Here is a 21308-nt window from a genome sequence, read left to right as displayed (position 1 = left end):
CAATTGGTACCAGGCTGCACAAGAAATCGTTATTTATTTCAGTTTTAATTATTATCTAAGTTTGAACAATCTTTTATTTTGGAAAAAAATACGGTATTCACTTGCTTACATCTCTGTCATTTGAATGGCAAAATTTAACCCACAAGCAGCAAAATGAGTAAGAAACAAACGCGTTTGGAAAGTTTCTTTGCTAAGAGGAAAAGGCCCAGTGAAAGACCTGCAAACTGCCAAGGAATGGATCTGCAACCCATTTGTCAACAAGTCAGGTGAATTCAACATGTCTGTCCTAGAAGATCGATTGCTGGAGATTGCAAATGATGGCAGCCTTTTAGGGGCGTTCGCATATCGTGTCTTTTCAGGAGTTTCCACAAGTTTGTTATTTTCAATGGAGGTGCGTAGCTTGGCAGACACACTCAGTTGAATAAATGCTCCGGGTGCACAAGAACTGACCAATCAGCTTCATACTTTGCATGGTATATACACAATTCAGCAGACTTGTTATCTCAGACAAAACAGAACACACAAACAGTGCAGACATTTTCTTTACAAGTAAAACTTGTATCAGAGTTGCAGCAATGTATTGTCAGCTTGTCATCCTCGGAAAAAACGTTTGATGGTTGACCGGTCCGCGATGATAAAAAGATTGGGGACCACTGCCCTACAGCTCAAATTGTAGTAAATGAACAAGCATTGTAATAAGTTTTAAAAAAAGACATAGTTATTAAACTTGTCATTGTTCCACAGAACAAAAAAACAGACCCAATAAATAAATGTACATGATGACATCACATTTCTTCAAAACACTCGGTCTAAAGTGCAAAGCAATGTAGCGGCAACATGACAAAAATTCTTTAACAGTCTACAAAGCAACCTTTGTTGTTAAGACGGATCAATTTTAATTGCACTAGACACAAACACTAGGAGAAACACAATTAATACACTTGTAAAATACCAAAGAACATTTTAAATATATTAAATTATAAGATAACTAAACCATTATAAAGATTTAATATCAATTTTCAAAAGCACTCAAATCCCATGAACAAACAAAATCTAATTGAAATAATATATAATTCGTTTTGCCCATTTAAAAAAAAACACAGTAATGAAACGTTTAATTGTTCCAACAGAACAAAAAACAGACCCATTAAGTAAATGTAAACGATGACATCACATTTCCTTTTACACCCAGTCTAAAATGCAAAGCCGTGTGGTGGCAACATGACAACAATTCTTTTTAACCCACAAAGCAGTCTACAAAGCAGCCTTTGTTGTTAAGACGGATCAAATTTTATTGCACTAGACACAAACACTGGGAGCAACACAATCAATACACTTGCAAAATACCAAAACACATTTTAAATATATTAAGTTATAAGATAACTAAACCATTATAAACATCTAATTGCTTTATTTAATAAAATTTTTATTATTTCTTAAATATATTTATTCACACACTCCATAATCCTTACCAAGAATAGAACAAAACATAGCTTTCTACAATAATAATAAAATTAAGAAAAAAACTAATTACAAGGAAATTTAAAACTAGTAATAAAAAAAGATTTAAGACCTACAACACAATATTTCAGTAAATGTAAGACTTTTTAAGGCCTAAAATTTAGCTTTTAGGATTTAAGACATTTTAAAACTTTTTAAGACCCTGTGGACACCCTACTAGAGGAACCGAATCAGATCAAATTTTTTTTTTTTTGGTCAATGTATTTTACACGGTTTCTGCAGGTTTTATCAAGTAAAATTTAAGACTTTAAGACCCTTTTAAGACCATTATAAATGAAATTTTAGACTTATACGAAGCTAAACACTAAATAGAATTTGTATTTTGCTTGCCAAAAATAACACAAAATAATTTTATTTCAAAGCCACATATTTTTAATGTCTATATTTTTTTCTACATTTTTTTAACCGAACTCATTTCTAATATATAACCCTAAGTTTCATGCCTATTGTATTATGTCCACCCCCTACCTCTGTAAATAATTTCTGTAAAAAATGGAAGATCCTATAAAGGCATATTTTGCCCTGTCATTGTCATGAAGAATTATGTAATTATTTATAGTTTTGTTTTCCTGATTAACAAATTAAATTTAGAGAATTTGCTGTAAAAAACGTCTAAAAGCTGTTGTGATTTCATAATTTTGAAATATTTTCAAAATTAAAATATTTTTAATTTTATTAAAAATAAATTATTTTTATTTAGATGGATTGTTGATAATTGGTTGTGTGTTGAAACTGGGTAGCTTTAGTTTGACGGAGAAAAATTAAGACCTTTTTTAAATGATTAAACATGTACAATATTTTTGTGAATTTAAGGTCTAAAATTTAGTTTTTAAAATTTAGGACTTTAAGACCCCACGAACACCCTGTATTATATCACAATCTTCCTGTAATGAAGGTGGTAAAACTTGTTTGTCATAAACAACCCAAACCAGAAAAGCTGGCTAGGTGTGTGGTTTGTAACATAAGAGTGGAAGAAAGAACAACTGAAAAATTACCACATACATTTTCAGAATGAGCTCATATGTTCAGCTCAGATTATGGAGGATGATGGTGAAGGCTAAAATCTAGCCGTTTATTCTCATTAGTTCCTTCTTTTGACTCAAAATAAACAACAGCAATATTGTTGGTTTGAGTAGCATTTCTTGGTATGCTGTCTGAGAGAGCGGCTTACTGTGTGTCCTCTGAGACTGAGGGCTGAATCTAGGTCAGGGACTGAGGGTTACAGGGACGGCAGCCCAACAGACAAGGGAAATTTCCAATGGTAAATGTGTAAAAGCGAAACAAACATGCTGGATTGTAGTTGTTAAGGTGTGCTGGGTGGTTTTACCACCAGTCAAAAAAAAGACCAACAAAATAAAACTGAACAGAAAGGTGAAAGTAAAATGACAACTATAGTAACTTGAGGTATGAAATGGTGTGTGTCAAGTTGCAAAACTCACAGCAAAAAAAAAAACAGCTATTAATTATAGCAGTATTAAGAACAATGCTTGATTTAATAAGAATCGCCCAACATGACATGACACCAAAACTGACAGAATCTCTGCGAGCTGCCCAGAGAAAACAGGAAATGAAAGCAAAAGAGACAGGAAGTGCCCGCAGGATGTTGTGTCAATTCTTTATGCACAGCAGATGAAAGGACAGTATGGGGGATGGGGTTAAAAGGGTGGCGGGTAGGGGGATTGGTTTCATGAGTCACATGACAAAGATAGTCTTCCACAAAAAGTGGTTTTCTCAGAGGACATATGTCGTATCAGACTTCAGCATCTGAGCTTCTCAAACACAGAGGCAGTGTGAATGCTTCACCTCTTCTGAATGCTGGGGGATGTGGTAATGAAACCCAGGCCAAACAGACGTGCACACATTTTAGAAACCACCAAATCTGATATATATATATATATATATATATATATATATATATATATATACGATGAAAATCACAATGGGTTGTTTTCACATGACGCCATTGAGTAAGTTTAGATATACTCCAATGATTCGATTATAATTCGATTTAAGACAATACTCTGATTGAGAGTCTACCTTGTACAACGCGATTTTTTAATAATTTAATCAGATTAAGGTCATAATCGAACTAAACAGGAATACAATTAAGACATGTGGAGTATGCCAATTTTAGTCACATTATGTAAGGGCAGTACAGACATGTAAACACCTTAATCAAACTATTACTGCCATGTGGGTTTTTTCTGAGTTTTTGCGACAGCATAGTCCACCCACACACACACACACACACACACTATGCTGTTTGACACTATACACAGCACCTATCGAGTCAGTGAAGACCACACACACCTTCATCGTAAAATGCATAGGTTTGTTTTCTTCCATTCAGCATGCTGTATCAAATTCTATTAAAACAACATTCTTTCAGCAGTTCATACTCTCATCCAATACCTTGTTTGTCATAGGAGCATGCATGAAATTTCCTAAATGAAAGTGAAAGTGCCAAACTGCAGTTAAAGTGGGCAAAATAAAAATGAAACACCCAAAATTACAGAAAATTCTAGCGGAAATGTGGATAGTACGGTGTAGGGTTGTAACAATATACCGGTATAACGGTTTACCATGATTTGAACGTGCACGATTATCATACCATGAACAATTGCATATCAACGGTTTTAAAGACCCTTAAAGACCGAGACAGCCGCCCGCAGCAAAAAATAAGTATTGCTCTTAAATGTTTAATAACTTTTGATCCGCTGATCCGATTCATACAATTCAAAGATTGGCATAAAGAAGAGAATCTCAGCTTTCCAGTGCTGTATCACATAACATTCAGAGGCTCCGGAATCAGTGCGGTTACATCATCAACATTTGACAACGCTGATTTGACAAAGAAACGCTCGTCACTGTGTCTCCGGACAAACCAGACATGATACATTGATGCGTTGCCCCTCCTCCATGCCCAGATTGGTTCAAACTCGCTATATCACAACCAATAAGCATAGGTTTCGCTTTTGTTTGTGGACCAAGCTTTTTGAACAACACGGAATGAGAGAAAGGCATACATTTATGCGCGGCTAAATAAAACGCAAAAAAAAAAAGTTTTTCATGAAATAATTCTCATACTAAGTACTTTTGCATGCACAGCAGCACAGAAACATGACAAAACAGTGACACAGCAAAGACAAACTGCTGCTCTTGCTGTTTTCAAAAGACGCAAATGAAGATGCAGCTGTTTGTCTGCATTGCAGACAACCATATCCAAATCCATATCCACAGACAACCATATCCATGCTGGCACATAAAACCTAAGGATGTTCCATATTGAATCTAGTTTCGTTATGTAACTATTTATAGTATAGTAAATATTTATATCTATTTTTTACTGAGGATTTGCACCATGTTTATTTGGACTTTATTTGGACTTTGACACATTATTTATTATTTTCTTATTTTTATTTGTTCATTGTAAGTGGTGTTGTTTATAGTAACTAAAAATATATTATTTGGAAAAAGTCAAATTTGCTTCACTGTTCTATTATTTTGTAACATTTGTAACATACCGTATACCGCGAAACCGTCAAACCGTGGTATTGTTTTAGACGATTATCATACCGTGAAAAATTCATACCGTTACAACCCTAGTACGGTGACACAATGATGTTAATCTTATATGTGCTATAACATGTGAAACGACATCATAAAAGAAACATTCAAAAAGAAACTCATATAAACTCCTATTATTACTAGTATTGTCTTACTTAGATTAAAACAAATCATTTGATTACTGATGTCCATATAAACGTAGGCATTGATCATGCGTGGAGGGCAGAAAGTGATTCTTCTACATAGGAATTGCTATCAGAACATCAACATTTTTCTGTTTTATGTTGTTTGGAATTGTTTAAATTGGCCATAATGGGAAACGCCGAACAGATTTTATAGACTTCCAAAGGTTTTTGCGCCTAAAGGAGGGTAAGTTTAAGAAACTCCCTGAAAACTAATGAAAAGGCGGCATGTATAAACATTTATTCAATACATCCATGTGTACAAACTTTTTTTAACGCGATAATTCATTTGACAGCACCAATAAGGAATATATACAGGCCTAATTATGTGTATAAATATATTCATGTGTTACATAAACATCAGATATAAACACCACCACACTTATACAAAACCCAGGAGAATAGAAATAAAGTACTCTGCCATGTAATCACTGCAATGAAATCTTCATCTTGTTTTGCAATAATCCAAGTCTTTACTGTCGATTCTGCAGAATAAACAACGTAGCGCAGCAGTGGTGAATGTTTGTTGATGGTAAGTTCATCGACCAAACAAAAAAGACATGCAACCTTTGCGACAAGTCTAGTTGGTTATTATTGTTGTGCACTTTTCCCCCCTTCCAAAAATAAATAAATAATATAATGTTGACTCTGTGTCCATGCTTTTGTGTGCGTTCATGTTATTTCGTGATGTCTGGAAGATATCCCCAAGGAGAAAATAACTATAGTAATTTCTAATAAGCATATTATTGAACCACATAGTGAAGAGTATGTGTACAACTTTTTGTTAATGAATGCTACTAAATACTGTAAACTGACCAACTGTAATGTAAGTAAAAACTGTGATGTACAGTGATGGTGTATAATTATAGAAACTGAAGCAATAGAAGTTGAATAATTTGTTTATTATTATAGTATTGTCCTACCACAGCAACAATATAATTACTTTGACAGTTTAATTCAAGTACTTATCTATAGCATTCTTCCAAACACTAGAGTAATTACTAGGGATGTAACGGATCATGGTTGATCAGTGATCCCTGTGGATCAAAACCCAGAGTTCGGAACGCACATAACTCACAGATTAATAACTTTTTTTTAAACTTGTAGGTTAATCCAATCCATTTATAACAATTACAGAGAGAGATCGCCTCCAGTGTCATTCAAATCACATGTAAGAAAGCATTTTGCCCTTGATAATGATTTGCATATGTTTATTAATCCTTCGAAGAGCTGCATTCAAATCTGCGTTTGATCGAAATAGAGTCAAATTCTACACTTTTCCGGTTAGTTACAAACTATTAAATAACACAGAAGTACCGGGAGAACAGATTAGAGTTCAGATATAACCACTGCCGTTTATGTTAAAGAGTAAAATCACTGTTTAATAGAACTTGACACTGGTGAATGTTGTACAATTACATTGTGTAACCAAACAACCATCAAAATTATGTCACTGAATAAGTTTTCAGAAATGATCCACCTGTAATGAAACGTGAAGTTTTATGTGAGAATTGTTGAATCATTAATTGAAAATAAATATGATATGCTGTACAAGATGCTAGATTTCTACATTTAGCATTATCTGAAACGGTAGCAAAGATCGTTTTTTTTTTTTGTATTGAGTATTTTCCCCCCACTTTTATTCAAATTGCAGGTTCTGAGTTATGTTTGTTAAAACCAAGGGTTTTTGCAGTAATATTTTTGTATTGATGAAAAGAAAATGACAATGTCTCCTCTCTTTTTGGCTGATTCCAAAAATGGTTTGATCCTTGACTCAAACACCGTAGTGTGATCCGAACTGTGAGATTTGGTATCGGTTACACCAGTAGTACTCACTGTAGTATTGTTGTTCATGTAACTTAACAGCTTATACAATATATGAGCAATTCCATGCAAATGTCAACCTTGCCATGAAAAAAATTAAGTTTTTTACCAAAATATGTAAACCATATCTGGGTTTTTTGATTAAAGAAAGTATTTAACTGTACTTTCGAAATACTCAAAAATGTATCTGTCAATATTTTCAAACTATTATATTTGATTTACCAAAGTCAATCAAGTGGCAATTTCACATCCGTCACATGCATAACAGAGAGATGTCACATCCATAACGACACTTTTTCCTCATAAATGTGAAAATATTAAATAAAATAAAACCAATCATTTTCTTTTTATAGAGAGCCAACTCTTATCCTTTTGATTAGCATTGTTTCTTTTGGGTTCTGCAGTTTAACTCACAGAATTTCTACCAAGTATGCTGTATACTGTAAACTTGCAGACTTTTTTTGTCACATCCATAGCGCATGTTTATTTTCTGCATTTAAAGTACAAAACATGTTTACAGATTGATATTTTTCAGGTCCCTAACTCTGAGGCGAATTGTTCTGGAAAATATAAACAAAAGCTTCAATATAACGTTAACATATACTTTCTATGTGAATTTATGTTTTCAGTTTTTACTGCAAATGTCACATCCATAACGCTGGAATTGCTCAAATGCCACCTCGATGACAGGCCAATATATTTTAGTTCAGTAGAAAACTCGGGCCTCTTCATGATATAAGAATCATGCCATAATATTGATTATTCAATTAATATTGAATCATCAATATTATCTGTTTACATCTACTGGTTTAAATAGCAAAAGTGGTATAAATTGCAAAAATACAGAATTTCCTCTGTGTCTCGTATTCAGTTTGTTTCTTCCTGCCCTCCATCTGAATTTCGCACGTCACCAGAATCACGTGATTGAAAACAACCTATAGTGAATAATTCATACGAGCACCGCATGGCCTAAAACAATGCTACAAAAACATTCCACCCTCCAGGAATACGAGGAACGCTCCATAGTTTGGCTGTATGAAGGGCAAAAAACATCAACGGTCGGATCTGTTAGACAGCAGCGAATCACTTCTCTCTTGCCTACAGAAAACAGACACGTCCTCAATGCGAATGTGTGCGCATGTTAGCCAGAGCCCAATTGCGTGTGCAAGTGTACCAGCACACATGCCTGCCAGCGTTAGGCAAGGCGTGGGCAGCAGTGGAGCAGCAAATATTACTGTCTCTTATCAGCCAACCCACTCCCTTCACCCTTATCCACAACATTCTCCCTCCTCTACAGCTCACGTCCACCGTCTGCTGTAGCCTGCGAGCCTAGAGATCTCAAATCATGTGATGCATATCCCTCCCGAAAAAAGCCACCTCGTAACCCAGTCGCATTTTGTAATAACTTCTGGGAATGCGGTTTTATTTGCGTGCTTAAATGCGACGCCGCTAGCGAAGGCTCGTCAGAAGAGTGCCACTGCATTATATTTCCATGCCAAGTTCTGCCTCTAATACATAATGCAGCAAAGATGTCTGCGGCCTAAGAAAGCTCGGCAGAGGTAATGAGGAAACACATAAGATGGAGGCAGGAAGATGGCGAGATGGAGAGAAGGATCCTGAGTGCTCTTGGGCCTTCTGGGTTGCTCCTTCACTAGAGCTAAGTAGCACAGACAATTGCACAGTCTCCCTGAATGCAGAACCAACCCGAGAGCCCATGAGAGATAGAGAGAGAGACGGAGAGAGGGAGATGTAAAAATATCAGCTATATAAATTATGGATTTCAAATGGAATCTTCCAGAAAATGGAGGGCAGGGAACACCATCGGTGACAGATAAAAAGCTGGCTCCATTTTACCTCCATTTCTACATGGATAAACGTAATATATTCTCTATCTGTATCAGTGGCCAGGGCTCAACAAAAATGACTGTTCGGCCTAAAGCCTTTTACTTGCTCTGTAGAGTACATGATAAAATTATTACATCAAAACATTGAAAAATCCAAAAATATCCAAATAATCTGAATTAAAAAGCGCTGGTGAGTGTCGCTAATTAAAATATATGACTTGCGAAATTAAGCTTACTTTATCCAAGAGTCAGTGTAGTATATTTTTAGAAATATCAATTCCATCTATATGTATTACATTGCATAATGACATGTCGTGGTCATGAAATTACAGGTGAGCTGACGCACTCAAGATTGTTTACCACCTCAAAAAAACAATATGCAGACTGAATAAAGCCTAGGCTTTAAATAACAGGTAATACATTTGTAAATAATGTTTGTTGCGTGAGTATAGTGTAGTGGAGCAGTTCCCAACATGGGGGTCCCAGCCTACAAGAGGGCCTCAGCGAGCTCTGTGGGGGGAAGTGTCATATTAAAAAAATATTTTTAGCAGTGGACAATGGGATCTATGCACAGCTAGAGTGTTAAAGCCGACGATAAACTTCCGGTGAAAGCTTAATAGGTATATTTTCAATTTCACAAGGTTGTTTTTACAGCATCAATGTTGTAATTTAATTAAAATACAATCAGTTAAATAGACTTAAGCATTCATTTAGTTGTTCAAGCGTAAAACGAGATGAAAGACCATTGTAGCCATTAGCACTGCCAGTAGCCACAGACTAGCGAAAAAACTTCATTGAAAATACTGGGGTAAAATAAACTGTAATTTTTTTAAGGCACAGCGGGAGGTAATGGAGTTTAATGCAGTGCTTCTTGTTCGGTCTGAGACCCACTTCATATTGTATAACTTAACAGGCTGTGAAGATCTCTGATTTTTATTTTTTAAAGAAATCAGATCTTAAACGTAACAATTTTGTAATGGAAAGACAGTTTACCTTTGGGCTGCCTGTCTGAGAATTAAAAGTCTGTGTTTATTCCCATTAGGAGAACGATCATGTTGCCTTATCCCCTGGCTGACTAAAAATTGTGAAGCACTGAAGCACTGAAACTGTATTGTTTTTGTTAGGATTTTTATTATTATTGTTTTACTTCTGCTATAATTACTATAGCCCATGCCAAAGCATAAGGCCTAGAGGCTTCAAAATTGGTCAGATGGTAGTGGTCCTCACTGCTACTCAGATCCACAGACTGTTCCAAATTAACTCATAGATGGCAATACAGCATTAAAAACTATATATATATATATATATATATATATATATATATATATATTTTTTTTTTTATTATTATTTTTTTTAAATGCTGTAGTGCCACCTATGGGCCAATTTGGAAGAGTCTTTGAATCAGAGTATTTAGAGTAAAATATTTTGGCCCACATTTGTACACGGTTTCTTGTAGACTCAAAAACTTTACATATTTAGAATCCTTGGGTCAACCTGTAAAATACTGGAGTCACTACGACGCACTCCTTTTCTGCTACATCATGCTTTGTCCGAAACCTACTTTTTCGAACTAGCCCTAGTTAGCAATGCTTTTTGCGACTATTTTATTTTAATTTTTTTAGGGCAAAATTATTTCCAGCAGAAAAAGACCCTCCACATCAAAAACTACTGCTCCAAAATATTATAAATGTTTATTGTAAAATAAAATAAATTGTGTTTAATCTAGGAAAAAGTTTTTTTTAACCGAGACATTTAAAAAGAGCATATTTTAGAGCAATAATCACAGTTCTGTGAAACTGTAAAAATGTTTTATCCAAGGCTATCATACTGTCACAATCTTATACCAGCCCATGCCCACATTGTAAATCAATTGATTATAGATACAAAGCAAAAGAAACGACCAGCATGCAACTTACATTTAAACAACTGTGTGGCCTCATTTTTTTTAACTTTACCAATTAGTTTTTTTTATCCACATAAAATCATTTTGGACTATTATTTATAATTCATTAATAATTAACATAATATTTTTTCAATTTGTGTGTGTTTTATATATTTATTTAAATTATTCAATTTGATTGTGATAATTAATTAGGATATTTAAAAATATCACCAGCAACCCTGCAACAATGCTTTCCGAGATATCGGCCATCAAAAACAAAAAACACAAAACTGGTCCAATAACAACAATAAAAATTATAGTTACGGGTACTGCCAAAAATAAAAATATATAATATATACACAAACATATAAATTAATTCCCCAACTGTATCCACTATGCACACGCTATTCATAAGTTTGCTTTTATTTTTTGAAGAACTAACTCTAGCTCAATCAATGCAGCGTGATAAACAATCATTGTGTCATTATTGTATAAAGCCATGTATATACTTTAATGTAGAGTTGATAATAGGTTTCGTAGCAACTGTTAACCCTTCATGATTAAAACGATTCCAGTAAACACAAAAATCATGTATGCAACTACTTTCAGCAGCAACCATAAGAGTCACTCACTCACTGCAGTAAGAGAACAAAGATTCTAATAACTAGTTCTGTAATGGAAACCGTCCAACTGAGGAGGAGACCATGAAGAAAACCAGCTCAACTACATCAAAAACTCTCAGTAAGGGTGCATGAGATGGAGAACAGCCAACAGTTGGATGGCCTCCATTCAAAACAGACAATGATGCAGCATAAAAACACGCAACAAAACTCCAAGCTACCTCTAAAAAAAGATTACAGAAACAAATGGATGGCTTAGAAGTGAGCATATGAATCTTACACAAAACTGAATTTCAGAACTTGATGAAATGCTCAACTGGTTAGTAACTAATATATGAAATAAATACTCCAAAACAACTACTGGAAATGGACAGAGAAAGAGAAAGCCACAGAGCCAGACCAGTGAAAGAATGGATGTGACCACTCCTCCTATTAGCATTACAATGGGCACTTCAGGCATTGTCTGATGAGAGAGAAAATGGCCAAGATTTCACGCCTCACAGCCACATTGCAAGAGGGGTGGGGGGTGATCTCTGCCTATGGATTACTATAAGGTTATAGAAAGGCTGTATATCTCAGCTGCAAAAACAGCAGGAAGAAAACCACTCAAAACACATTCAAACAAGCACTAAAAGTAGCACACACAACAAAATAATCATTACTAATCACAATTAAGCCCATTCCAAAGGCCAAATTAAAACAGTTTACCTCAAAACCCCACATATGGATTAAATACACACGCTAAAATCATCCACGATGAACCTCACAAATAAATCAGAGCATCTCACCCTTCTCAGCATGTTATATCCAACACATTCCCAGCGACTGGATTAACGGTTTCTCCATCAGCACTTCTGTCATGTCAGCACACATTATAGAGCACAACAACAGCAGCAGCAGCCCAAACACAAACACTCACACACTTCCTGTTACCCAGAGTTCTGTGCTTCGAGTAAACCCCGCCCACTTACCAGAGTCAGAATCTTTCTGATCTCCATTGGCTCCGACGGTGAAGGGCAGCTTCCTCTTAGGAGCTTTCTCTTTCATCTCTTTGACACCATCGCTGCGGTCCAATTTAGGAGTCTTGTTTGACGAGCCTTTGTCTTTATCCTGGGGGAACATGGGAAACAGTGTAAGTTTAGAAGCAAGCAGCAGATGAGTCAGCACAGAGCAAGGGCTGATAAAACTGCTCTGGGACAAATATTGCTCCCACAAATAACTAAAGTAGAAGACACAACCATCTAAACTCTATATAGTCTTGTGTACGTCTTTAGTGAATATGCGGATACACAGTGCTCAGCTTATTTTGGTGCATTTGAAAACAAAATGATTAAAGGGATATATTATTATAATAGTATATTATAGACAACTGAACATCTTTAGAAATTAAAAAAATACATTTAAATTCATGCAAAATATAGCAAAAAATCTACAAAATGTCAACAAATCTTGATATATTTTTTGTTTTTCTTGATTTTTGCACTTTTTAAAATATGTTTTTAATATTTTTCCCTAACATATAAATTTGGACAACAAATTTTGGACTATTATTGGAAGTTATTTAGTTAGATTAGCTCCAGATTTGGGGTCGGTGCTGACTAAACTAAAGCATATGCTAGGGCTGCATAAATGATTCTGGCCGAAATAAGAATCAAGACTTTTTTTTTTGCTTAAAGATCACGGGTTTCTCACGATTCTGTAGATGTAAAATTAAGGTTAATATAAGTAGGCTATTATTATTATTGTTATTTCTCAAACATATATATATATATATATATATATATATATATATATATATATATATATATATATATATATATATATATATATATATATATATATATATATATATATATATATTATTAGGTCTATGTGTAGGTCTACTGTAGGTCAAAATGCTACATTTTGTATACACTTGGAATGGTGGACTTGGACAGACTTTAAATATGCCCTGGTTGTTAATTCACAGTAAAGTGATGACATCAGAATATAACTATTCATAATTATGAAGTTGAATTATTATGTTTGAGACATATGTTTGCAATCTGTCATTGACAGCATTATTAGACCATTTTTTCACTGTTAAATGGAGACATTTGTCATTATCAGATTCCCTATTGCATTATATTCAACATTACATAGGTTAGAGTAATAAACAGTAAACATTTATTTCATGCACAACTCTTTGTGTTCGCTATGAAAGAAAAACACATTTCAAATGCTTGTCGTAATCATAACCAAAATGCCATATGATCATTTTAATGATGTGCACCCTTTCGGTTTTAATTTTCACTGCCGAGTGCGCTCATGTCATGCTTGCCCTCCTTTGAGTTCATTTTGCAACAAACGGAATGTGATTTACAACTTCATGACCTGTTATTACAGCCTATGTAGGTTCTGTTCAGTAAGGTAGACCATAACTGCCAACATTTGTTCCTGAAAATCAGGAGACCGGGGAGGTAAAGTGTCTGAATAACACTGTTGAGAACTGGGTATTGTGTACTGTGGTGTTAGTAACTGTACTATGAAATGTGTTTCGGGCGGCCTCTGCGATCGGACCCTATAACTATGTTGGCAACTTGGGGTACCAAAATTCTGAGGACTGGGGGAGGGTGGGTTAGGGTTGAAATTACAGAAGTTTTCCTAGAGAAATAACATAATAGGAGGGTGGCGGGAGATGGGTCGGAAATACAAGAGACTCCCGGGAAAAACAGGAGTGTGGGCAAGTATAAAGGTAGACATCATTGGCGTGCACGCGCACGTCATCTCGGTAGTAAACAAACAGTGGGTTAGCTCACGTAACACGCAGCCCCGAAAACGTCATTAGATTAAGACAGAAATTAATTATAATCAATTATAATTTTAGGTGAATTATACCTTATAAATACAGTATGTGACACTTTTAACACCATTTAGAGGCATCCATGTCGCTGAGCAACGTTTATAAATCAGTGTGAAGACTTGTGAGATCGCCTTTATGCTTCTCTCCTGACCCTGAAAACATAATTAGCTGACCATAGAAAAGCTGAATTAGGATCGTGTGGAGGGTCGACTAAAGATGGTGATCTTATTACGATTGATCGTGCAGCCCAAGCATATGGAGAAATATAATATTGTAACGCATCCTCATAAAGATGCCAAGCACTCTATAGTATACCCTTTCTGTTAACATCTAGATTTTAGGATTATACATTGTTTATATACTTGTATAATGGCAATACATGTTCTTAATAGTAGTGATAGTAATGGTGTAAGGAGGCAGAAAGTACTTCTATTCTTCCTGTTTAAACTAATTTAACAACCTTTTTAAGGAAAGAGATTGCCTATAAAGAAAGCACTCAACTGCATTAAAATAAAATGTAAAATTCACAAGACATTTTTGAACGTAGATAAAAAAAAAAAAACAAATAAAAAGCATCTGTAGCCAAATTTCTGCATTTAGAACACTGAATTATGTTTATAAGTAGGGCTGTAACGATACACGATATAAAATCGAAATCGCGACACTCAGATCTACGATCCTGTGTCGCGGTGTGATAAGGGAGAATCGCGACACACCCACCCCGTCATACCTTTCCAATAACGTCACGCGTGCCTGCAAAAGTTGAGCTAATTAACACTTTTTTTCGTTCGACATTACAAGCACTGCTCCGTTTAAGCCCTCGCAATATTTAGCCGGGAGAGCTCGCACGGAGCTCTTAGTAAGGGGCCGTCTGAATGTGTCAAGAATATCAAAAACAAAACCAACTTAACCCCGCTTGACAACCGACAACGCCAGAAACATTGCCAATGCTGTCAAAGCGGCCGGATTTTCAGCGCATATACGATGATTTGCTCACACTGTTAATGTGGCTGCGCAGAGAGGGATGGGCGTTCACCAGATGTCAGGTAACAGCCAAACTTTTCTGTAACCGTGCAGTGCGCTTTCTGTTTGAACCTTTTGGAGTGCTGACTGACAGGTGCGTGCGGTCAGAAAACACGACGAAGCTTTCAGTTAAAATAAACACAGTTTCTATAGTTATACTTTATTTAGAGATAAAGGTATATGGCTCTGCATATAATCACTCAATCTTGCTGGAGTTTATAGCCGTTTCGCTTTACTTCAGGACGCATTAACACCGCTCTGAAGGTCTAATCGTTGTTTTAAGTTATCCAGAGCTGTATGAATATACAAATCTTGAATATAACAATAGTATTAAATATTACAATTGTAACAACACAGACAGCAACACTTTTGCACAATCGATACCCAGCTGATTCAGTCGTTTATAAGAGGACCGAGCCTCTTCTTTTTTCCTTGTCAACATAAAGGCAGTAAGGTGCGCCTTGTTTTCAGCCACTTGTTTAACTGCAAGGCATACTTAATTTGCGGGATAATAACGTATAACCCGTGCCTACAGACACATTTGCTAAAGAAGCAAAATGGAAGAAGAATATTGCTGTTTGATAGCCTACAGACCTGTTGATACTAAACCAGCGCTTATGTTGACATGGATCTGCGTAATAAACGCAACAAATAGGCTTTACTTTTTATTTTACAGCTTAAAGCATGTACGCAGATTAATGCAATATCATATTTAAACAAACTGTTTACAAAAAGTCAACATATGCGCGCGTGTTGTTGTCTTTTCATCAGGCAGCGCGCGCACTTGAACCGCGAGGGAGAGAGAGGAAACCATAGGCTATATCAGGACATAATCTTTAAAATAAGGATTTCTATTAAAATGTAAAAGGTTTTGTGATTATAATAATAACAGCGGGGCATTAAATAAATGCATATTTTCCGTGGAGCAAGCAATTTGAGGAAGTCTGCGATTTTTATTTGACGGAAGAAATAAACATATGATTGGAAAAAAAGCCCATGCCGGTTATTAAAAAGAATCAGTCAGTATTTTCGTTTTGTAAAATAAATTAATTATTTAAGTGAAAATAATTTAGGGCAGTCCTATTTATTTTATTCATTTTATTTAGATTATTCTGCACTTCTGTGCTAAACACTGCAGGTGCGTGAAGATGCTCTGTTGTTCTGTTCCGCTATTAATATATAAAAATAAATCAGTATTTTAAAATGCAATATTTAATGTGTCATACACAAAATAGACACGTCAATTTGTTTAATATAAAATTAATAGTAATCTGACCAGTTAACCGTTAATAACCGATTAATGAGCGGCGGTTGTCGGTTAGCAAAATTAACGAAATGAGCATCCCTAGCTATTTAATTTACTTTTTCTATGCAAGAGAACTTGATTGAAAAATAATTTTCAACATGCTTGAACCATCTAAACAATGGAGTTTAGTTTGGTTTTTCAACAGTATTTTGTTACAAAGAAAACAGAAGTGATATAGCTTTGCCTATTTATTTATTTTATATATGGCTATTTATATTGTTAATAATTTGCATAGTTAATATTGTTCTTTGATGTTTAGTTTATAAAGATTTTTCAAATGTTATTTAATTAAAAATAGTTTTAAAAATCTTTTTTTTCCCCACCCCACACGAAAAAAATAAAATAAAAAATCGTAATACGAATCGAATCGTGGGTCAAAAATCGTGATACGAACCGAATCGTGGGTTTGGTGTATCGTTACAGCCCTATTTATAAGTATACAAGTATCAATCTAATTTCCCCTCGTTTTATAAAGTTTCACATTTTCACAGCAACATTTTCAAAAGCTCCATGTTTACACACCTCCAAAAACGGCCAAAAATGCTGTATTACATGCCAGGCCAGTATTTGGCCCCGTGACCTTAAGTAAACAGTAACTTGAAGGAAGTGATGACATATCATCATCGGCATTGGTGTGTATGTAAAATTTGCTGTGTGTGTATGATGCATCTAGTTGGTCGTAATGTGAAGTAAATCCACACTTTGCTGATGAAGCATTAGCAAAACGTTTTTCAATCTCTTTTCAAATGTATGAGTTTTCAGTCTCAAAAAACACTGTTGTCATGTAAACGAACAGGCAAAATGCATTAAAAAGTTTCCTGTTTTTTGGCTGAAAATGTCGTGTAAATGGACCCAATAATCTCTTAAGTGTTGAGGTGGGTAATATTACATTATTTGTACATTAAATAATTTCTTAATAGATTTTGAGACAACAGATAACAAATACTAAGCAAACACAAGACAAGGCATCTGGAAGGAGGCTCAGAAACCATTCCAGACCCATCGACAACTGGAAGCCATCAGAAACCCCCACAATGTCACCAAGACTCTTCAAAGCAACACACACCCACACCCGCCGAAAGCCCACCATTAAAGACATTCTGCTCAAATACAGCTTGTTTTGCAAAATCACCAAGACTACAAACACACACATATCAGCCATATACAGGAGACATAACATACAGACTGAGCTATTGTGTTTCCTTACTACAGTTCAACCAGACCTACATTACATATTTCAATCTGTAAAAATGCAATCCCTAATAGGGCCTGTGAATGCATGAGGATTTTAAAAGCTATCAAGCCTAAGAAACTGTGCCATTTGCAACTTTAATAATAATTAAATGTATTGACTTTCTTCTAAAACAAAGACTATTCAGTATTTACATTTTATTATTCAATTACTTTATCTGAATACTGTTAAACTCCTCTGGAAACAGAAATGCTATTTATTCAATTTGTATCCTCCACTTTATTGCATTTATCTTTGCTTGTAGATTGTTTGTTATATTTTATGCAGATGCACCTCCATGTAGAACCATCCCAATCAATCTAAAATTAGAAATTATTTCCCAATTGAGTTATTCATGTATTAATATTGCAATATTTATCACAGGAAAACAAAATATTGCATTATTTTTTTTCAATATCTTGCAGCCCTGATCCAGTTTAGCCCTGTTTTGTAGCTTAAAACAACCAAAATGTGTCTGCAGCTAAAAAGAAACTGGCATTTGGCCCTGACCTCATTATCAGAACAAACAATTAAAAAATACATAACACCATAAATGTGCTCAAGCAAAAGGGGTGAGAAAGGAAGTGGGACCCGAGCAGCTGGGTCTGCTACCGGTAGTGCTAATGAAAGCTAATTAAAGAGCTCTTAGTGCAGTGCTAAAGCTGAATGCAGCATGGAGCGGTTTCTCTCAGTCCAGCCCACATCCCCCTCGGTCACAAGACTATGATGTCATCCTTGTGTGAACACACACTCAGCCATGCAGAATGACACTATTTGCCCTTAAGAATTAAGCTTGACGCCTCTAGCACGAGGTACAGAAAAACATTAGAGAAACATTGACTGATTGAGCAGGAAATCTTGCAGCACAGAGAGCTAAATCAAGAAAGAAGTGTTTTACTGCTTCTGTAAAACCATCTGTGTGAGCAGCCCTGTTTACTTACTGGTCTCCTAGCAATGCTTTCACTCTTGCTTGCTCGCTCACGCGCTCGAACCCTCCCTCCCTCCCTCCTACTCCTCACAGAGTCTGATGCAATACTACACAGAATGATGTACATACACACACACCATCTGGGCCAGAAACTCTTCACCAACTCTGGCTAGACTTGCACTAAAACACTGACCTCTTAAAAACACCACCATGAAAGCATCTTCAATTAGAGCTTTGTTTAAATAGCCAGCCACAATGGATTCATACAGTGTTTTAATGCAGTAGATTATAATCTGTAGATTTTTTCCCCCCAAAAAAAAGACTATATTAAGTGGTGTTTTCATGTTGCCTTTCTTGGCATTTACCAAACCTTGGACAGACACCAACAAATCTAACGTCACACATCTTCAAGATGGCTAAACCTCTTAACTAATTAAGCTTGGGGATGTGTTTATAGTATAGTGCTTTTGCTAAAAAACAGATCAACATCTAGAACACTCAATCCACAGAGAAGAGAGTAACTTAGCAAACCAAAATATAAAAAGAAACTGCTACAAAAAAAAAAAAAACATTAGAATTTATAAAACAAATCTAATGGCTAACAGTAAAAACACATAATATAAAGTTGAAGTTAGAGTTATTAGCCCCCCTGTTTATCCCTCCCCCCCCCAATTTCTGTTTAACGGAGAGCAGCTCTTATTCCTCAACACATTTATAAACATAATTTAATAATTAATTTCTAATAACTGATTTCTTTGATCTTTGCCATGAAGACAGTAAATAATAGTTCACTAGATATTTTTCAAGACACTTCTATACAGCCTAAAGTGACATTTAAAGGCTTAACTAGAATGACTACAGAATGACAGGTAAGAGTAATTAGGAAAGTTATTGTAAAACAATGGTTTGTTCTGTAGACAATCGAAAAATCTAGCGTAAAGGGGCTAATAATTTAGACCTTAAATTTTTTTTTTATTCTAGCCGAAATAAAACAAATATGACTTTCTCCAAAAGAAAAAATATTATCAGATATACAGTGAAAATTTTCCTGCTCCGTTTAATAATTCTGACTTCAATTGTATATAATAATATTAATAATAAGGTTAATTCACATGAAGATAAATGTTGCAAAAGTTCTATAAAAACACATCTATTGCTAGAGTTGAGCTGTATGACGTTACTATTCCAGGGTTTCTGCAGGATTCTTCAAACAGAATTTAGGACTTTTTAAGACCAATAAGATTGAAATTTCTGAAATATACAGGGCTAAACACTAAGGATGGTTTTTCTAATGGCCAGGTTACTTCTGTAAATAGTTTTTCTGTTAATAGAAGATCTTGTAAAGCTATATGTTGCTTTAGTTTTCTTTCCCAGATTAGGGAATTTTATTTAGAGAATTTGCTGTAAAAATGTCTGACTGCTGTTGTGAATCGTCTCTCTTTGCAATAAAATAGTTAAATATACAAAAAAAAAAAAAAGTTTTGAGATGGATTATTAGTAATTGGGAGTAGGCCTTAAGACTGGTTTAAACCGATTTAAGACCTACAAGAAAATATTTCAGTGAATTAAAATTTTTTTAAGGCCTAAAATTGAGTTTTTGAAATTTAAGATTTTTAAGATCCACAGATATCTTGTATCGATACATTGTCAATCATAAAAAAAAAAAAATTATTTCATGTACACCACGACAAGTAAATAAGTGGGCATCGCTAATTCCTTTGCAGAGTGTGTGAGCTTGAGTCTAAGGAAAGCTCTGATTGAGCGCTAGTAGTAAGCTAATAGTGCTAAACAATGTTTATAGTAATACTTATACTTAGTAGTGGTAGCTAACAATCTGGTGGTAGCCTGAGGTGAACTTTTACCTGTGATTTAGATTTACTAACTTGTATTACTGACTCAAAACTGTGAAAGTGAGTACAGAATAACTCTGTGTACAATATCCTTTTGTAAATTTAACAGTAGCTGTGTCCCAAATGGCTCACTATACTCTTATCCACTGTGTATTTATGCACCTATGCATTCACCAGCATAGTGTATATATATGTAGTGTCATTCCAAATGGAGAACTAATGGTTTTCAGGAATTCAAACTGTTTCCCAGATGATAAAATAAATGACCAATCTACCAAATAATACCTGCCATGAGTAGAACTGCATTTAACATCTGGAGGTGCTATAATCACTCTTGTAGGAGAATTTTGCTTTCAAAATTCAAAATAAAATAATCTAACATCATTGCCCGAAAACTCCAGCCCTTCCTCCACGTGAGCAAGGCAGCAGCCGTTAAGTATCCAACATAACACACTTTATTTTAATGGTTGAATAAGCGCAGTGTATCCCTGTTATACTTTACAACATAGGTCTCAAATGACTCTTTTGAACGTCTTGATTATTTGGACCAGCTGTGTTTGATAGAATTGTGGCCCTCCAGGAATTGAGTTTGAGACCTATGATTTACAAGTTTAAAGTCCTTTTGCAATTTATAAAATATTGAAGTTTATATATAATAACCCCCTTTTGTTGATTTTCTGGATTAACT

The 21308-nt window shown here is 35.0% G+C and overlaps 2 protein-coding genes across 5 annotated transcripts in view; one reads left to right on the top strand and one right to left on the bottom strand.

The window, feature by feature from the left end:
- The window catches only part of ankrd11 (ankyrin repeat domain 11), a 213603-nt gene that overhangs the window by 19537 nt on the left and 172758 nt on the right, over positions 1–21308 (bottom strand). For all 4 annotated transcript variants that reach the window (XM_087261895.1, XM_087261897.1, XM_087261896.1 and 1 more), the window contains exon 4: positions 12412–12550. In XM_087261895.1, coding sequence (XP_087118021.1) covers positions 12412–12550 — 139 coding nt within the window. The remainder of the gene's footprint in view (positions 1–12411; positions 12551–21308) is intronic.
- The window catches only part of csnk2a2a (casein kinase 2, alpha prime polypeptide a), a 471730-nt gene that overhangs the window by 351725 nt on the left and 98697 nt on the right, over positions 1–21308 (top strand). The window lies entirely within an intron of this gene.

The sequence above is a fragment of the Danio rerio genome, chromosome 7 (genome assembly GCF_052040795.2).
Source record: "Danio rerio strain M-AB ecotype USA chromosome 7, GRCz13ab, whole genome shotgun sequence".
NCBI lineage: Eukaryota > Metazoa > Chordata > Actinopteri > Cypriniformes > Danionidae > Danio > Danio rerio.
This window is presented reverse-complemented; position numbering and strand designations above follow the sequence as displayed.